Source organism: Oncorhynchus gorbuscha, linkage group LG03 (genome assembly GCF_021184085.1).
Source record: "Oncorhynchus gorbuscha isolate QuinsamMale2020 ecotype Even-year linkage group LG03, OgorEven_v1.0, whole genome shotgun sequence".
Classification (NCBI taxonomy): Eukaryota; Metazoa; Chordata; class Actinopteri; order Salmoniformes; family Salmonidae; genus Oncorhynchus; species Oncorhynchus gorbuscha.
In genome coordinates this window covers 95931357-95950019 of record NC_060175.1, presented here as the reverse complement: position 1 = coordinate 95950019, position 18663 = coordinate 95931357, and the positions used below count along the sequence as shown (strand labels likewise).

At 46.8% G+C, this 18663-nt stretch overlaps 1 protein-coding gene across 6 annotated transcripts in view; it reads left to right on the top strand.

Annotated features, from left to right (window-relative positions):
• Positions 1 to 18663, top strand: part of LOC124032308 (glucose-6-phosphate 1-dehydrogenase-like) — a 22200-nt gene extending 3537 nt beyond the window's left edge. Inside the window, exons 1-13 of one of the 6 annotated variants that reach the window (XM_046344609.1) lie at positions 129 to 201; positions 304 to 450; positions 2102 to 2139; positions 2400 to 2508; positions 5382 to 5608; positions 9173 to 9331; positions 9860 to 9985; positions 10262 to 10355; positions 10525 to 10711; positions 11953 to 12188; positions 13522 to 13598; positions 14158 to 14250; positions 17373 to 18230. In XM_046344609.1, coding sequence (XP_046200565.1) covers positions 337 to 450; positions 2102 to 2139; positions 2400 to 2508; positions 5382 to 5608; positions 9173 to 9331; positions 9860 to 9985; positions 10262 to 10355; positions 10525 to 10711; positions 11953 to 12188; positions 13522 to 13598; positions 14158 to 14250; positions 17373 to 17463 — 1551 coding nt within the window. In that variant the 5' untranslated portion in view covers positions 129 to 201; positions 304 to 336 and the 3' untranslated portion in view covers positions 17464 to 18230. The other 5 variants (XM_046344608.1, XM_046344607.1, XM_046344611.1 and 2 more) reach the window with 5 other exon arrangements.

Below are 18663 nucleotides of genomic sequence, written 5' to 3'. Positions count from 1 at the left end.
TATATCCTGATGCCTAATCACCGTACCCCTATCCATATCACATTGAGACATTCTTCCCTTGCAACAATAGGTGGCAGCAATGCCTTGGTGAATATTTCTGCTATGCAACGATGACAGTTACAATTTGAACCTACCTCACACAAACACACTCCACTGTTATGTTACTGACTGAGCCAGGAGAGGGCTGGACCTGGACCCTTTGTGAGTGAATGAGACAACACGACACGGAGAGTAAGACACAAAGACTTGAGTCCAACATCTTCCTGTTGGTATTGTTGTATGTCTCTTGCTGTCTTTCAGCAGCAGAGGGAACCAAGCTTGACATACAGTATAGAGATGGAGAAGAGTGGTGTTCCTGAGTGTCTCACCCACTCTGAGGTATTGGGTCAGCTGAGAAGAGAGCTGTCCCATTCATCTGACTTCCACATCTTCATCATACTGGGAGCCTCAGTGAGTACTCTAGTAGTTACCCTGTTTGTGCTCTTCCTTTCATGTTTGGCATGACATTGAGTGACAAGGAGTTGGTATGATAGCACAAACAGACTGGCACTCGGTCTAAGTAGTAGTTGTCCCTCTATGCATGTGTTTATTTAATGGTAACAGTGAACCTTTTCCCCGTGGTATTTTCTGTTCAGTTCTGTTCTATAAGGGCAGAGACATGGGCTACATAGAGCACAGTCCAATGTGCATACTAGAACACCACGTGTCAGACTGTATGCTACCAGAATACTGCTTCAGTGCTGGAAGTGTTCGAGTGTGATTGTTGGAACACAGCCAATAGCCACAGTTCCACAGTATTTAAAAGGAAGTTACTGACGCGTTGCACTGCTTCCACTGTGGGATAAGAGTGGGTTCCTTGTGAGATTTGCATTAAGATCAACCACATGACCTAACGACTCAGTAGTTACGCTACCGACTAGGCTGCTGTGTGACTTGTTACAGAAATGTAGAGTCTTGCTTGTTCTAATTACCCAGCTAGTATATGACTCTCTATATCTAGAGTTCCATCTGGTTTGAAGTCCAAACATGGGGTCAACTAAGTAAGTGTGTGTGTGACTGACTGACTGACTGATGAGACGTGTGGTGTGCGTGTGGTGTGCGTGTGGTGTGTGTGTGGTGTGCGTGTGAGAGAGACTGGGGGAAGAGAGGAGAGGGCTCACACACTGACTGAAATGTGCTGCATCTGGGTTTTCTTTATCTAGCTCTGAAAGAGAGAGATGAGTTTAGGACTTAAAATGTTTGTCCACTTCCGTGAGTTAACTATCTGTCTATCACAAATCACTATCCCCCTTCGCTACATTTGAGTGTGTTAAAAAGTTACTTTTCAGAATGGCTGTGCTGCAGTGCTTATCTTCCCTTTTTTCAATGTTGTGTTTAAACATTCATAACAGATGTCACAACACGTGTGTGTCCTCAGACCCCTACTCCACTACCACATATCTACAACACTAAATCCATGTGTGTGTGTATAGTGCGTATGTTATCGTGTGTGTGCGTAGTGCGTATGTTATCGTGTGTGTGCGTAGTGCGTATGTTATCGTGTGTGTATGCATGTGTCTGAGCCTATGTTTGTGTTGCTTAGCAGTCCCTACTGATCCATAAGGTGTGTTTAAAAAAAAGTTTTAAAAAATCTGATTCTACTGCTTGCATCAGTTACCTGATGTGGAATAGAGTTCCATGTAGTCATGGCTCTATGTGGTACTGTGGAATAGAGTTCCATGTAGTCATGGCTCTGTGTGGTACTGTGGAATAAAGTTCCATGTAGTCATGGCTCTATGTGGTACTGTGGAATAGAGTTCCATGTAGTCATGGCTCTATGTGGTACTGTGGAATAGAGTTCCATGTAGTCATGGCTCTATGTGGTACTGTGGAATAGAGATCCATGTAGTCATGGCTCTATGTGGTACTGTGCGCCTCCCATAGTCTGTTCTGGACTTGGGGACAGTAGCTTGTTACTGTGTAGGTTGGAAGTTTAACTGCCCTGTACTGTACCATGTGTTCATAGAAACAGGAAACAAATAAAAACAAAAGTAATCAACCATAAGATTCTAGGTACATTTTAGTCTCTCAAATACTTTAACTTTTTTATCTATCCATTCAGGGAGATCTTGCCAATAAGAAGATTTATCCTACTCTATGGTGAGTGAGTTTCCTGTTTCCTGTCAGATCATGTGCCTGTCTATCTCCACAGTCCCTGAATCATCAGAATGACTGTCCGTAAACAGGTTCAGGTTTGTCATCTCAAGTTTCTACCAATTATGCTAGGAGTTTAGGGGGGGGGGGGGTCAGCTCCTTGACCAGTGTTCTAGGTCATCATGTCTCCAGGGAGCTGACTGAGTGTCCTGTCTTTGTCTCCGTCCCTTTATACTGCATCTCATTGTTCAGTCCGCCTCTTGTAGGTGGCTGTTCAGAGATGAGCTTCTCCCAGAAGAGACCCACTTTGTGGGCTTTGCTCGCTCCAAGCTGACTATGGATGACATCAGGACAGCATGTCTGCCACATATGAAGGTAAGGAGTCTTAGTGTAGGCTGAGTGCAGGCAACTCGGTTCTGCTAACTTCTTTTGATCAAAGCCGTTTAGCTTTTGGTAGCTTCACCATTGAAAGTCCATGTGAAACTGCCTTGACTGGATTCCCTCTTTTATGACACTGGTTTGTCGGTGAGGTTTTGCGGGATGTACATAGGGTGACCACATTTAAAATCTCCATTGACAAACATTGGCAGTAGTCTGGCCCTACTGAAGAGTTCAGTGACATTCAACGGGGCACCTTTCCAACAAGTCAGTTCATCAAATGTCAGACTTGCTAGAGCTACCCCTGGCAACTGTATGTGCTGTTATTGTGAAGTGGAAACATCTAGGAGCAACAGCGGCTCAGCTGTGAAGTGGTAGGCCACACAAGCTGATAAACATGGACTTCCAAGTGCTGAAGCGCGTAGAGCATAAAACTAATTTTCCCTCGGTTGCTACACTCACGACCGAGTTGCAAACTGCCTCTGGAAGCAACGTCAGCACGATAACTGTTTGTGGGAGCTTTATGAAATGGGTTTCCAAGCAGCCGCACACAAGCCTAAGATCACAATGCACAATGTCAAGCGTCGGCTGGAGGGGTGTAGAGCTTGCCGCCATTGAACTCTGGAGCAGTGGAAACATGTTCTCTGGAGTGATGAATCACACTTCACCATCTGGCAGTACGACAGACTAATCTGGGTTTGGGAGATTTCAGGAGAACGCTACCTGCCCGAATGCATAGTGCCAACTGTAAAGTTTGATGAAATTAAATTGTATTTGTCACATACACATGGTTAGCAGATGTTAATGTGAGGGTAGCGAAATGCTTGTGCTTCTAGTTCCGACCATGCAGTAATATCTAACAAGTAATATAACCTAACAATTTCACAACAACTACCTTATACACACAAGTGTAAAGAAATTAATAAGAATATGTACATAAAAATATATGAATGAGTGATGGCCGCATGGCATAGGTAAGATGCAGTAGATGGTATAGAGTACACTATATGTAGGAGGAATAATGGTCTTTGGCTGCATTTCATGGTTCGGGCCCCTTAGTTCCAGTGAAGGGAAATCTTAACGCTACAGCATACAATGACATTCTATACAATACTGTGCTTCCAACTTTGTGGCAACAGTTTGGGGAAGGCCTTTTCTTGTTTGAGCATGACAATGCCCCCTGTGCACAAAGCCAGGTCCATACAGAAACGGTTTGTTGAGATTGGTGGACTTGACTGGCCTACACAGATCCCTGACCTCAACCCCATCTAAAACCTTTGGGATGAATTGGAACACTGACTGCGAGCCAGGCCTAATCGTCCAACATCAGTGCCCAACCTTGCTGAATGGAAGCAAGTCCCTGCAGCAATGTTCCAACATCTAGTGGAAATCCTTATCAGAAGAGTGGAGGCTGTTATAGCAGCAAAGGGGAGACCAACTCCATATTAATGCCCATGATTTTGGAATGAGATGTTTGACGAGTAGGTGTCCACATACTTTTGGTCATGTGTATACATGTATGCATGCATTCTGGAGAGAGACACACCATATATTTTCCACACACAATGACGGGTAGGTCGTCATTGTATATAAGAATTTGTTCTTAACTGACTTGCCTAGTTTAAAAAGAAAATACTCAAGACACTATCTTAACACATTTAGATGCTTTTCACTGACGGCTACAACTCCATCAACTAGACCTATTACCAGGTGCACTACCCAAATGGGCTTAGGCCTACACACTTCTGATTGAAAACAATAAGCTTTACAAAAATAAATAATAATAAGCTAATGTTCCTCTGTGGCTATGTAATGCTCCCTGGTGAAGTATTTATCATTATTATTAGACATTTATTTAGGAACGAGTAATTATATAATTTTGGCAAAACATCAATTTACTTTAGGGCAATACAGCATCCTAACAGTGAACTGCGCACCCCACAACTTTCCTTCCTAATTCGCGAGGAAACCAGAGATCTGTACATAATGATGAGATGCTCATGACTCCACCCTAACAATGGGAGTCTTTGTCCCAAAGGCAGGAAGGCAAGCGACAAGCTTAGGTCTACATATTATTCCCATAGAATCGTATTGGGCTTCTGACTCAGACAGAGGGGGCGCTGTTTCACTGTCCAGACAGCATCAGATACATGGTCTATACATACTGAGACAGAGGGGCGCTGTTTCACTGTCCAGACAGCATCAGATACATGGTCTATACATACTGAGACAGAGGGGCGCTGTTTCACTGTCCAGACAGCATCAGATACATGGTCTATACATACTGAGACAGAGGGGGCTGTTTCACTGTCCAGACAGCATCAGATACATGGTCTATACATACTGAGACAGAGGGGATGCAGTTTCTCTGTCCAGACAGCATCAGATACATGGTCTATACATACTGAGACAGATGGGGCGCTGTTTCACTGTCCAGACAGCATCAGATACATGGTCTATACATACTGAGACAGATGGGGCGCTGTTTCACTGTCCAGACAGCATCAGATACATGGTCTATACATACTGAGACAGATGGGGCGCTGTTTCACTGTCCAGACAGCATCAGATACATGGTCTACACCTACTGAGACAGAGGGGCACTGTTTTGCTGCAAGAGACAGGTTGGAATGTCTAACTGAAATCAACCTTTTTTTCCTAAATTAGTGGTGCTGATCAAATGTTGATAAAATGCAGGACATGATTGTTTCTTTGTGGGAAGGGTGACACAGTTGCAAGATGCACGACTGTCCCGCGCAATCCAGGACATGTGGTTGACCTAGATGTACATGTTCATACTCATTACAATGAAAAGACTGTGGATAGGTATTCTGTTGTAATCATTCATGTGTGTACGTGTGTTTTCTCAGGTTGGTGATGGTGAGAGTGAGCGCCTCGCTGCGTTCTTCAGTAGGAACTCTTACTTGAGCGGCAGGTATGATGAGGAGGACTCCTTCTCTGAGCTGAATGCCCACCTGAGCTCCCTGACCACCAGCAGGGGGGCTGACCATGCTAACTGTGTCTTTTACCTGGCACTGCCCCCCAGCGTCTACCATCATGTTAGCAAGAACATCAGAGCCCACTGCATGTGCCGCAAGTCAGTATCTCAAACACACTTGTCAGATCACTCAAGCATATGCATGAACCCACACAGATTTGTTTTTCTATCATTTTACTATTTTCCCTAACCATTAACCGAACCCCCTTAACCGAACCCCCTTAACCGAACCCCAATCCAATAACCCTAACACCTAACTGTAACCCCTAAGCCTAAAATCAGGGGTGCCACTTTGGTTTTAGAAGTGGGGGGGACATAACCTGGTAAGTGGTCTGGTTTAGGCATCGAATGCGAATTTCCTGCATTTTTACCAAATCCAATATGCCATCTCTATATAGAACAAAAGCAAAAAAGTAAGCAAAAATACCCACAGTCATCAAGCTATGTAAGAGATCATTATTACATATGTTTAAGTGTTTCATAAGACTGAACTAGATCAAAGGTCATTCAATAATAAATACTGTGTTGCTCTTTTAACCAATAGCGTAACAACTGAACAACTCTTGAAAAAAGACAGACTTGATTGTTTTTAATAAGACATCCTCTATATAACATTTCAGCCAGACCGACCAGCCAGACCATGACAAAGGATTACCTTGGTGTACATTCATACATGATCTAATAATGACTATTATTCTCATATCCCAGACTGTAGCTTTACGCTTAAACTGCTGTCCTGTAGCTACTGTAGGTCTACCCATCAATTCAAGATGGAACTTTGTATCGTTCACTGATATTGTTAATATACTGAAAAATTGACCTGAGCTCCGTAGACTGGTCTTCCCTGGCTGTCTGACCCTGCTGGGACCCCTGTCACCATCTGACCCTACTGGGACCCCTGTCACCATCTGACCCTACTGGGACCCCTGTCACCATCTGACCCTACTGGGACCCCTGTCACCATCTGACCCTACTGGGACCCCTGTCACCATCTGACCCTGCTGGGACCCCTGTCACCATCTGACCCTACTGGGACCCCTGTCACCATCTGACCCTACTGGGACCCCTGTCACCATCTGACCCTACTGGGACCCCTGTCACCATCTGACCCTACTGGGACCCTCGTCACCATCTGACCCTGCAAAGTCAATTCCAGTCCTCGGGGGCCTGATTGGTGTCACCGTTTTGCCCCAGCCCCAGCTAACACACCTGACTCCAATAATCACCTAATGATGATCTTCAGTTTAGAATGCAATATGATTAATCAGCTGTATTTGCTGGGATGGAGAAAAAGTGTGACACCAATCAGGCCCTGGAGGACTGGAGTTGCCCTCCCCTGTCTTAAGACATGTTGAGCATAGTGTTGTGTACTGACTGTATACATTCCTGCTGGATGCCTGCAGGTCCAGATCATTGCAGCACGGTCTGTGGGCGGGAGCAGGCGGTCAGACCACTTTTGGATGAAAATATAGTATTTTTCTTGTGATTTGGAAACGGTCCTCTTCCTGCTTTGTATGTGTTAGCCTAACTATTGTACGCACATATTGTTTTCGCATTATTCACATACTGCTTCAACTTCAGTAGTCTCCCTCTCCTAGTTGGGCGTGAGAGTTCAACTGTGCCTAGTATGTGTGGTCTCATTGAAATAGAGAAGGCTGCCTACATGGGTGGAGAATCACGTGGCAGTTAACTTAAATATGATTAGACTGTAGTTGACTACAGTCTGTAAATAAATATTGATAATGGAAAGAAGTGGAGGGTGCTCAACCAACGAGTCGAAGTGCAATCAAAAAATGAAAAGGCACAATGTGCACATAGGCTAGGCTGCTATGGGGAGCGAGCATTATGCCTTTTTCATTTTCAATAATTGATTACCCATTTATTTATCTCTGCCTGCAAATCGTCTTCCTAAAAGGTCCTATAGGCTTATGCAAAACGTTAAATGTCGCTGTCATCATTCTTGCTGCTTCAAATTCAGTAGCCATACTTGTGCGATTAGGTGCATGTGTGGTCTCAATTAAAGAGTAGAGCAGGCTACAGCCTATACTTGGGTGCAGAAGCACAGGGCAGTTCTTTCCAAGGAAATATACTTCCTAAATAGGCCTATGATTAGGCTATAGTTTACTACATTGCCTACAAAGGCCTAAATATTGATCACCCATATTTCTCTGTCTGAAAACCCTTCCCACTCCCAAACGTAGGCTATAAAAATGGCGCAAGAGAAAGTAAAAGTCTCTCCAACTCTGCTCTCTTCAATCTACATCTAGCATATTGGCTGATATAGTCCAGTAATACATATAGTCTAATATAAGGGCCATGTCAGAATCTCTGGTAATTTAACCTATTTCTAAAGTTCTTTTTGCGCATTTGATATTGCCTATAGTGCTCAACATTTCTGGGACCAAGTGAGCTGCGTCACATACGCCTAAAAACAAACTTTGCCGAACTGTGGTTGGGTTTTGGGATCAGTTCTTGTGGGAGTCAGACAGAAAGCCAGCAGGTGCGGTATGAAAAGCTGCAGGTGCTGGCAGGAGTGAGATGAAGAAATCGGTCCTGTGCAGACCTCTACTGTGCACAATGACAGTGAAGTCTGTAATGTTAGAGCTGTTTAATACTGTGTCAGTGTGAAAAGTAGGGACTTAGCAAGGGAAACAAATCAATAACGTTACATTGCCATACTGGCTAATAAAAACGCACATTGTACTGAAAAAACATCACAATATCAATCTTCAATTGTTTGGTCGATGGTTTCATCATTTGATTCAGGTCTAGTGTGATTGAGGCAAAAAATAATAGCTATCGCTGGCCAACTTTTGGCAGCTGTCTTGCCAACTGTACATCAACTGACGAAAGCTACCCAAGTTCATTTACCTCTGTTGAAATGAGACAAAACAATGGCTACAAAAGGTGTCCATACAAACAACTGCTGTCAGATAGTGATATGAGGTGGCTATTAGTACTATCTGACAGATAACTAGAGACTAGAGCTGAACTGACTGTGGTAGCTGCTCACTAGCGTAGCTTATTCAATTCACCTCGGTCGAGAGGGGATAAAACATTCGCTAAAGTTAACAATTCAGTCACAACACTAGCTCAGCACTGCGAATAAATATTGGTCCCCCCCCCACCATTAAGTTAAACAGCAGTTACCTTGCCAACTACATCAGTCTACTAAAGAGTAGCCCGTTTCTGCTCTGCTTGCTTTTACAACTCGGTTAAAGAGCACAACACGGACACACTGAACTATGCTCAACTCTCCCGTGCTGTTCCAGCCAGCCTTCCAGAACCTTTGCCTTCACACAGCCTGTCAGCCCCATCTGTGGCGTCTGCGCGGTCCTAAATCCAGCCGACTGTTCACTCACAACAGCCTACCCTACCGCTCTGAGGCATCCGCTTTGTACTAAAGCACCATTTTTCTTCTTTTTGTATCACATCTTAATGATAAAACTGGGGGGGAATACAATTTCAGAATGCCCCCAGTCCCCAGTGAAAGTTGCGCCCCTGCCTAAAATAGCCTTCTTCCTTGTGGGGAATTGGGTAATGTTCCCACTAGTCTGAATTTCTGGTACCCGCAAGGATAGAAAACCCATAAACACACATGCGCAAACACACTCACACATCCCTGTACCACACTGTAAAGTGGTCTCTGTCTCTGTGTGTTAGAGGTTGGAGCAGGGTGATCGTGGAGAAGCCATTTGGTCGTGACTTGCAGAGTTCTCAGGAGCTGTCGTCCCACTTCTCCTCCCTGTTCAGAGAAGACCAGATCTACCGCATAGACCACTACCTGGGCAAGGAGATGGTGCAGAACCTCATGGTCCTCAGGTACAGAGATGGTGTTAGAACCTCATGGTCCTCAGGTACAGAGATGGTGTTAGAACCTCATAGTCCTCAGGTACAGAGATGGTGTTAGAACCTCATCGTCCTCAGGTACAGATACGGTGATAGAACCTAATCGTCCTCAGGTACAGAGATGGTGTTAGAACCTCATAGTCCTCAGGTACAGAGATGGTGTTAGAACCTCATCGTCCTCAGGTACAGATACGGTGATAGAACCTAATCGTCCTCAGGTACAGAGATGGTGTTAGAACCTCATCGTCCTCAGGTACAGCTTGAGTCCTGATCCCAGAAGACAGTACATTTACAGATTTTGAAATCTTCCTTGTTCATGAAGTACTGTACAGTATCAATCAAAATGAAGCCGATGCTTTTGTCCAAAGCGATGACAATGAAGTGTGTTCATACAGGTTAGGTATGAGTGTGTGATCCCTGCGGAAACTGAAAGAACCTTGGCTTGCCATGTTCTTACTGTTTACCATTGTGTTTTGATCCTGTCCTCTGTCTGTCCATCAGGTTTGGGAACCGTATCTTTGGTCCTATCTGGAACAGGAACAGCGTGGCTTGTGTGGTTCTAACCTTTAAAGAACCATTCGGTACACAGGGACGCGGAGGATACTTTGATGACTTTGGCATCATCCGGTGAGGAAGAGCGGCATTTGCAATAGGCTGGCATGTCATGCCAAAGTATAAATCACTGGAAAACTTTGATCAACTGTTTTCAGATGTTCATGTGGTTCTCTTATTCTATGGCAATGTAGTGGAATATAGCTTTTTCTATTATTTCTCTTTCTTGTTGCATTGTGGGAAGGGCCCATAAGTAAGAATTGTATTCAAGTCTACACCTGTAATTTGCAAAGCATGTGACAAATAATTGAGTTGTTCAGTTCCATGGGTTTGTGATATTTCCTGCTTTAGTGATGTCATGCAGAACCACCTCCTCCAGATGCTCTCTCTGGTTGCCATGGAGAAGCCTGCCTCCACCAGCCCTGATGACGTGAGAGATGAGAAGGTGCATCACCAACCAGTGTTACACTTTGATCAGTGTTCCACTTAGGCTCAGGATTTTTCCCATGGACATGCTGACCAGGACAAACTCTGGGCACACTTTTTACACTTGTGACATAAAACTATATGACCATTCCCTCTGTCTTCTAAATGTGTGTGTGTGTGAACCCTAGGTGAAAGTGTTGAAATGCATCGCCCCAGTGCCTCGGTCTGATGTGGTGCTGGGTCAGTACATAGGGGACCCTGAGGGGGAGGGCCATGCCAGACTGGGTTACCTAGATGACCCCACCGTGCCCAACGGCTCCCAGACGCCTACCTTCGCCACCTCTGTGCTCTACGTACAGAATGAGAGATGGGATGGTGAGGACCGACGGCCATCTTGGATTCTGGCAAACTCTTTTCCTATTATGTCCTTTATCTAGACATGTTGACAGATTTCGACGTATCTTCCAGACTCATCCGCTCATATTGTCAGCCTTATACTCTGCATTCCTCACAATCCTGAACTGTATTCTGTTACTTCCCAACTCCTCTTGTTTGACTCCAGCTGCACAGGAACGTCGATCATTACTCTCATACACACTCTCTCTCCTCCCTTCTCATACACACTCTCTCTCCTCCCTTCTCATACACACTCTCTCTCCTCCCTTCTCATCTACGCTCTCTCTCTCCTCCCTTCTCATACACACTCTCTCTCCTCCCTTCTCATCTACCCTCTCGCTCTCCTCCCTTCTCATCTACCCTCTCTCTCCTCCCTTCTCATCTACCCTCTCTCTCTCCTCCCTTCTCATCTACGCTCTCTCTCTCCTCCCTTCTCATACACTCTCTCTCCTCCCTTCTCATACACACTCGCTCTCCTCCCTTCTCATCTACCCTCTCGCTCTCCTCCCTTCTCATCTACCCTCTCGCTCTCCTCCCTTCTCATCTACCCTCTCGCTCTCCTCCCTTCATCTACCCTCTCTCTCTCCTCCCTTCATCTACCCTCTCTCTCTCCTCCCTTCATCTACCCTCTCTCTCTCCTCCCTTCTCATCTACCCTCTCTCTCTCCTCCCTTCTCATCTACCCTCTCTCTCTCCTCCCTTCTCATCTACGCTCTCTCTCTCCTCCCTTCTCATACACACTCTCTCTATTCTTTGTCGCTCTCCCATCCACCCACCCATCCCTCTCTCCCCTCATCCACCCACCCATCCCTCTCTCCCCTCATCCATCCCTCTCTCCCCTCATCCACCCATCCATCCTCTCTCCCCTCATCCACCCACCCACCCATCCCTCACTCCACTCATCCACCCACCCATCCCTCTCTCCCCTCATCCACCCACCCATCCCTCTATCCCCTCATCCACCCACCCATCCTTCTCTCCCCTCATCCATCCCTCTCTCCCCTCATCCATCCCTCTCTCCCCTCATCCACCCACCCATCCCTCTCTCCCCTCATCCACCCACCCATCCCTCTCTCCCCTCATCCACCCACCCATCCCTCTCTCCCCTCATCCATCCACCCATCCCTCTCTCCCCTCATCCACCCACCCATCCCTCTCTCCCCTCATCCACCCACCCATCCCTCTCTCCCCTCATCCATCCACCCATCCCTCACCCCGTAGGTGTTCCGTTCGTCCTGCGTTGCGGTAAGGCACTCAACGAGCGTAAGGCGGAAGTGCGTCTCCAGTTCACGGATGTTCCAGGGGACATCTTTAATGAGCAGTGCCAGAGGAATGAGCTGGTGGTGAGGGTACAGCCTGATGAGGCCATCTACCTCAAGATGATGACCAAGAAGCCTGGAGCCTACTTCAGCCCTGAGGAGACTGAACTGGACCTTACCTACAGGAGCAGATACAAGGTAAGATACACACACACATGTATATATATGTAAGTATGTATATAATGTGTGTATATATGTGTGTACACTACCATTCAAAAGTTTAGAGTCACTTAGAAATGTCTTGTTTCTGAAAGAAAAGCCCTTTTTTGTTCTGATTAAAGAAGCAATAAAACTGGCCTTTACACTAACTAGTTGAATATCTAGAGCATCAGCATTTGTGGATTTGATTACAGGCTCTAAATGGCCAGAAACAAATACCTTTCCTGTGAGAAATAGACTTTCTCTTCACGACTTTCTTGTAAGAACCAGATGCCTCACAAGTCCTCAACTGGCAGCTTCATTAAATAGTACCCGCAAAACACCAGTCTCAACGTCAACAGTGAAGAGGGATGCAAAGAAAAAGCCACATCTCAGACTGGCCAATAAAAATAAAAGATTAAGATGGGCAAAAGAACACAGACACTGGACAGATCCCGGAGTCGCCTCTTCACTGTTGACGTTGAGACTGATGTTTTGCGGGTACTATTTAATGAAGCTGCCAGTTGAGGACTTGTGAGGTGTATGTTTCTCAAACTTGACACTCTAATGTACTTGTCCTCTTGCACAGTTGTGCACCGGGGCCTCCCTCTCCTCTTTCTATTCTGGTTAGAGCCAGTTTGCTAGGTTCTGTGAAGGGAGTAACACAGTGTACGAGATCTTCAGTTTCTTGGTAATTTCTTGCATGGAATAGCCTTCATTCCTCAGAACAAGAATAGACTGACGAGTTTCAGAAGAAAGGTCTTTGTTTCTGGCCATTTTGAGCCTGTAATCGAACCCACAAATGCTCAACGAGCCTAAAGAAGGCCCGTTTAATTGCTTCTTTAATCAGAACATCAGTTTTTAGCTGTGCAAACATTATTGCAAAAGGGTTTTCTAATGATCAATTAGCCTTTTAAAATTATAAACTTCGATTAGCTAACACAACGTGCCATTGGAACACAGGAGTGATGGTTGCTGATAATGGGCCTCTGTACGCCTATGTAGATAGTTCATTAAAATTCAGCAGTTTCCAGCTACAATAGTCATTTATAACATTAACAATGTTTACACTGCATTTCTGATCAATTTGATGTTATTTTAATGGAAAGCAAATGTGCTTTTCTTTCAAAAACAAGGACATTTCTAACGTGTGTGTGTGTGTGTGTGTGTGTGTGTGTGTGTGTGTGTGTGTGTGTGTGTGTGTGTGTGTGTGTGTGTGTGTGTGTGTGTGTGTGTGTGTGTGTGTGTGTGTGTGTGTGTGTGTGTGTGTGTGTGTGTGTGTGTGTGTGTGTGTGTGTGATAAATAACAACTCGTCTTGTGTTCTCGCTACAGGACGTGAAGCTCCCAGATGCATATGAGCGTCTGATTCTGGATGTGTTCTGTGGGAATCCGATGCACTTTGTCCGCAGGTCTGTCTTTGACTGCCACTATCCCACCCGCTTAAATTTAACATTTCAAATGTAATTTTCACATCAGCAGTTGCCACAAAGTGCTTCTGCAGGAACCCAGCCTAAAACCCCAGTGCAGATGTAGAAGCATGTTGGCTAGGAAAAACTCCCTAGAAAGGCAGGAACCTAGGAAGAAAACTAGAGAGGAACCAGGTTCTGAGGGGTGGCGATGTGCCCACTGACATGTCTGCCTCTGACTCTTACCCTGTCTGTCACCACACTATTTCTGACCCATATCTATGGGCTGTAATCTATACTGATAATCTCTCATGTATGGAAGGAACATTTCTATCAGACCTGATTTATGTGACAATATATATCATTTCCAGTTCATTTTTCCAAGGTTAAATGTACACAACGGAGGCGTTTATACCACAGTTGCCAAAGAAAACAATAGTAAAGAACACATTTTAATGTCCATTCTAGAACGCCCTTCTAGCCAATCAGAAACAAATATTCACCAACGCTGTGGTATAAATCATAACATTGCTCCTGTTTCCTGGTCCTTTTCCTCTCCCAGTGATGAGCTGCGAGAAGCCTGGAGGATCTTCACTCCCCTCCTCCATCACATAGAGAGAGAGAAAACACCTCCTATCCCTTACACCTATGGAAGGTAAGTAATACTACTAATCCTACCTTACTTTCATCACATCGCATGTCCACCTAACCCTCCTCCACCCTCTATCTGTCCCTGTTCCTCCTCCACCCTCTATCTGTCCCTGTTCCTCCTCCACCCTCTATCTGTCCCTGTTCCTCCTCCACCCTCTATCTGTCCCTGTTCCTCCTCCACCCTCTCTGTCCCTGTTCCTCCTCCTCTACCCTCCACCCTCTATCTGTCCCTGTTGCTCCTCCTCTACCCTCTATCTGTCCCTGTTCCTCCTCCACCACCCTCTATCTGACCCTGTTGCTTCTCCTCTACCCTCCACCCTCTATCTGTCCCTGTTGCTCCTCCTCTACCCTCTATCTGTCCCTGTTGCTCCTCCTCTACCCTCCACCCTCTATCTGTCCCTGTTGCTCCTCCTCTACCCTCTATCTGTCCCTGTTCCTCCTCCACCACCCTCTATCTGACCCTGTTGCTTCTCCTCTACCCTCTGTCCCTGTTGCTCCTCCTCTACCCTCTACCCTCTATCTGTCCCTGTTCCTCCTCCACCCTCTATCTGTCCCTGTTGCTCCTCCACCACCCTCTATCTGTCCCTGTTGCTCCTCCACCACCCTCTATCTGTCCCTGTTGCTCCTCCACCACCCTCTATCTGTCCCTGTTGCTCCTCCTCCACCCTCTATCTGTCCCTGTTGCTCCTCCACCACCCTCTATCTGTCCCTGTTGCTCCTCCACCACCCTCTATCTGTCCCTGTTGCTCCTCCACCACCCTCTATCTGTCCCTGTTGCTCCTCCACCACCCTCTATCTGTCCCTGTTCCTCCTCCACCCTCTATCTGTCCCTGTTGCTCCTCCACCACCCTCTATCTGTCCCTGTTGCTCCTCCACCACCCTCTATCTGTCCCTGTTGTTCCTCCACCACCCTCTATCTGTCCCTGTTGCTCCTCCTCTACCCTCTACCCTCTACCCTCTATCTGTCCCTGTTGCTCCTCCACCACCCTCTATCTGTCCCTGTTGCTCCTCCGCCACCCTCTATCTGTCCCTGTTGCTCCTCCACCACCCTCTATCTGTCCCTGTTCCTGCTCCACCCTCTATCTGTCCCTGTTGCTCCTCCACCACCCAATATCTGTCCCTGTTGCTCCTCCACCACCCTCTATCTGTCCCTGTTGCTCCTCCGCCACCCTCTATCTGTCCCTGTTGCTCCTCCACCACCCTCTATCTGTCCCTGTTGCTCCTCCTCTACCCTCTATCTGTCCCTGTTGCTCCTCCACCATCTATCTGTCCCTGTTGCTCCTCCACCCCATCTGTCCCTGTTGCTCCTCCTCTACCCTCTATCTGTCCCTGTTGCTCCTCCTCTACCCTCTATCTGTCCCTGTTGCTCCTCCTCTACCCTCTATCTGTCCCTGTTGCCTCCTCTACCCTCTACCCTCTATCTGTCCCTGTTCCTCCTCCACCCTCTATCTGTCCCTGTTCCTCCTCCACCTCTATCTGTCTATCTGTTGTTCCTCCTCTACCCTCTATCTGTCCCTGTTTCCTCCTCCACCCTCTATCTGTCCCTGTTGCTCCTCCTCTACCCTCTATCTGTCCCTGTTGCTCCTCCTCTACCCTCTATCTGTCCCTGTTGCTCCTCCTCTACCCTCCACCCTCTATCTGTCCCTGTTGCTCCTCCTCTACCCTCTATCTGTCCCTGTTCCTCCTCCACCCTCTATCTGTCCCTGTTGCTCCTCCACGCTCTATCTGTCCCTGTTGCTCCTCCACCCTCTATCTGTCCCTGTTGCTCCTCCACCCTCTATCTGTCCCTGTTGCTCCTCCTCTACCCTCTATCTGTCCCTGTTGCTCCTCCTCTACCCTCTATCTGTCCCTGTTGCTCCTCCTCTACCCTCTATCTGTCCCTGTTGCTCCTCCTCTACCCTCTATCTGTCCCTGTTGCTCCTCCTCTACCCTCTACCCTCTATCTGTCCGTGTTCCTCCTCCACCCTCTATCTGTCCCTGTTCCTCCTCCACCCTCTATCTGTCCCTGTTGCTCCTCCTCTACCCTCTATCTGTCCCTGTTGCTCCTCCTCTACCCTCTATCTGTCCCTGTTGCTCCTCCTCTACCCTCTATCTGTCCCTGTTGCTCCTCCTCTACCCTCCACCCTCTATCTGTCCCTGTTGCTCCTCCTCTACCCTCTATCTGTCCCTGTTGCTCCTCCTCTACCCTCCACCCTCTATCTGTCCCTGTTGCTCCTCCTCTACCCTCTATCTGTCCCTGTTGCTCCTCCTCTACCCTCCACCCTCTATCTGTCCCTGTTGCTCCTCCTCTACCCTCTATCTGTCCCTGTTCCTCCTCCACCCTCTATCTGTCCCTGTTGCTCCTCCACGCTCTATCTGTCCCTGTTGCTCCTCCACCCTCTATCTGTCCCTGTTGCTCCTCCACCCTCTATCTGTCCCTGTTGCTCCTCCTCTACCCTCTATCTGTCCCTGTTGCTCCTCCTCTACCCTCTATCTGTCCCTGTTGCTCCTCCTCTACCCTCTATCTGTCCCTGTTGCTCCTCCTCTACCCTCTATCTGTCCCTGTTGCTCCTCCTCTACCCTCTACCCTCTATCTGTCCGTGTTCCTCCTCCACCCTCTATCTGTCCCTGTTCCTCCTCCACCCTCTATCTGTCCCTGTTGCTCCTCCTCTACCCTCTATCTGTCCCTGTTGCTCCTCCTCTACCCTCTATCTGTCCCTGTTGCTCCTCCTCTACCCTCCACCCTCTATCTGTCCCTGTTGCTCCTCCTCTACCCTCTATCTGTCCCTGTTGCTCCTCCTCTACCCTCCACCCTCTATCTGTCCCTGTTGCTCCTCCTCTACCCTCTATCTGTCCCTGTTCCTCCTCCACCCTCTATCTGTCCCTGTTGCTCCTCCACGCTCTATCTGTCCCTGTTGCTCCTCCACCCTCTATCTGTCCCTGTCCCTCCTCCACCCTCTATCTGTCCCTGTTCCTCCTCCACCCTCTATCTGTCCCTGTTGCTCCTCCACCCTCTATCTGTCCCTGTTGCTCCTCCACCCTCTATCTGTCCCTGTTCCTCCTCCACCCTCGATCTGTCCCTGTCCCTCCTCCACCCTCTATCTGTTCTTGTCCCTCCTCCACCCTCTATCTGTCCCTGTTCCTCAGTCGTGGACCAAATGAAGCGGATGAGCTCGTGAGGAGGGTAGGATTCCGCTACGAGGGAACATACAAGTGGGTCAACCCCCACACTGCATGACACTAGAAACACACACCAATTACACTGTGTGAAAGTTCCCTTGTGTTTGCTACTCTCGACTCTTTCGAGGTGCTTATTTAAGTCATACTGCATGAAAGAAAACGTTATACTCGGCATTTCTCACTATCCTGATATTCCCTCGTCTCCTATTTGAGTTGGCATGGTATCCTACTGTATGTGCCGTAGCCAACTTGTCATTTGGGCACGTGTTCGGCATGACAACGACCACAGAGGAGTTGGTTAAAACACAAACCGTTCTGAACTACCAGGCGACAAATCAGTATTATGAACAACACTTCTGAACTTGATTAATGCACTGTTTGATTACAGCATCACTATCCAGATTGATTGTGACAAAATAAATCATGATAATTTATTGACTTCACTGTTTGATTGATTGATTGACGATGTCAATTCCTGTGAGACTGTCGTCTATAAGGCATTGAGCAGCCTGAAGGGAGGAGGGAAGGTAAGAACCTCTTTACTATCTTATTAAATCTAAGCTCGTGAAAATCACTGACTTACAAAATAAATGATCCTACTGGGATAATCAACTAAAAACCTCCAAAATATTATAAACTTTCTCAACCTGACTAATTATATTTCCATCTACAGCAGCACATTCCTGTGTATCACTCAGTCCTAGCCTGGTCTGGTCTGATCTGGTCTGGTCTGGCCTGGTCTGGCCTGGTCTGGTCTGGTCTGATCTGGGCCTAATTTAAGTTGCTCCGCTAGACTGGCTGTTGACTGATGTTTCCTGTTTCTCTCCCTCCAGGTATATGTCCCAGTTCTGAGCATGCTGTCACTCCATAGGCCACAGACTGTTACTGCTGGGAGGAAGCAGAATGAATGAAAGATCAAAAATGTGTCTCTGTATACATTGGGTGTGCTCGTTTTACATCGCCTGGTTCCCCGGGTGGGTGAAAATGTCACCAAGACAAATGGAATCGTCTAAAATGTACAACGGGTGACGCAAAACAAATGTCCCCAATGACAATAGCTGATTCATAAAATTGCACTGTATGCTTGGATCAACTCTGTCATTGTGGTTTTGAGAAGAGTTTGAGAATGGTCTCAATGTTCAAGAACAACAGGTTTGTCCTACTCTTCTATATTCACGAGATAAAAGTGTGTCTCTTGCTCTCTGTGAGGAAACGTCAGTTCTGTCATAAATAATAAATGTGTAAGCTCAAAATTCTG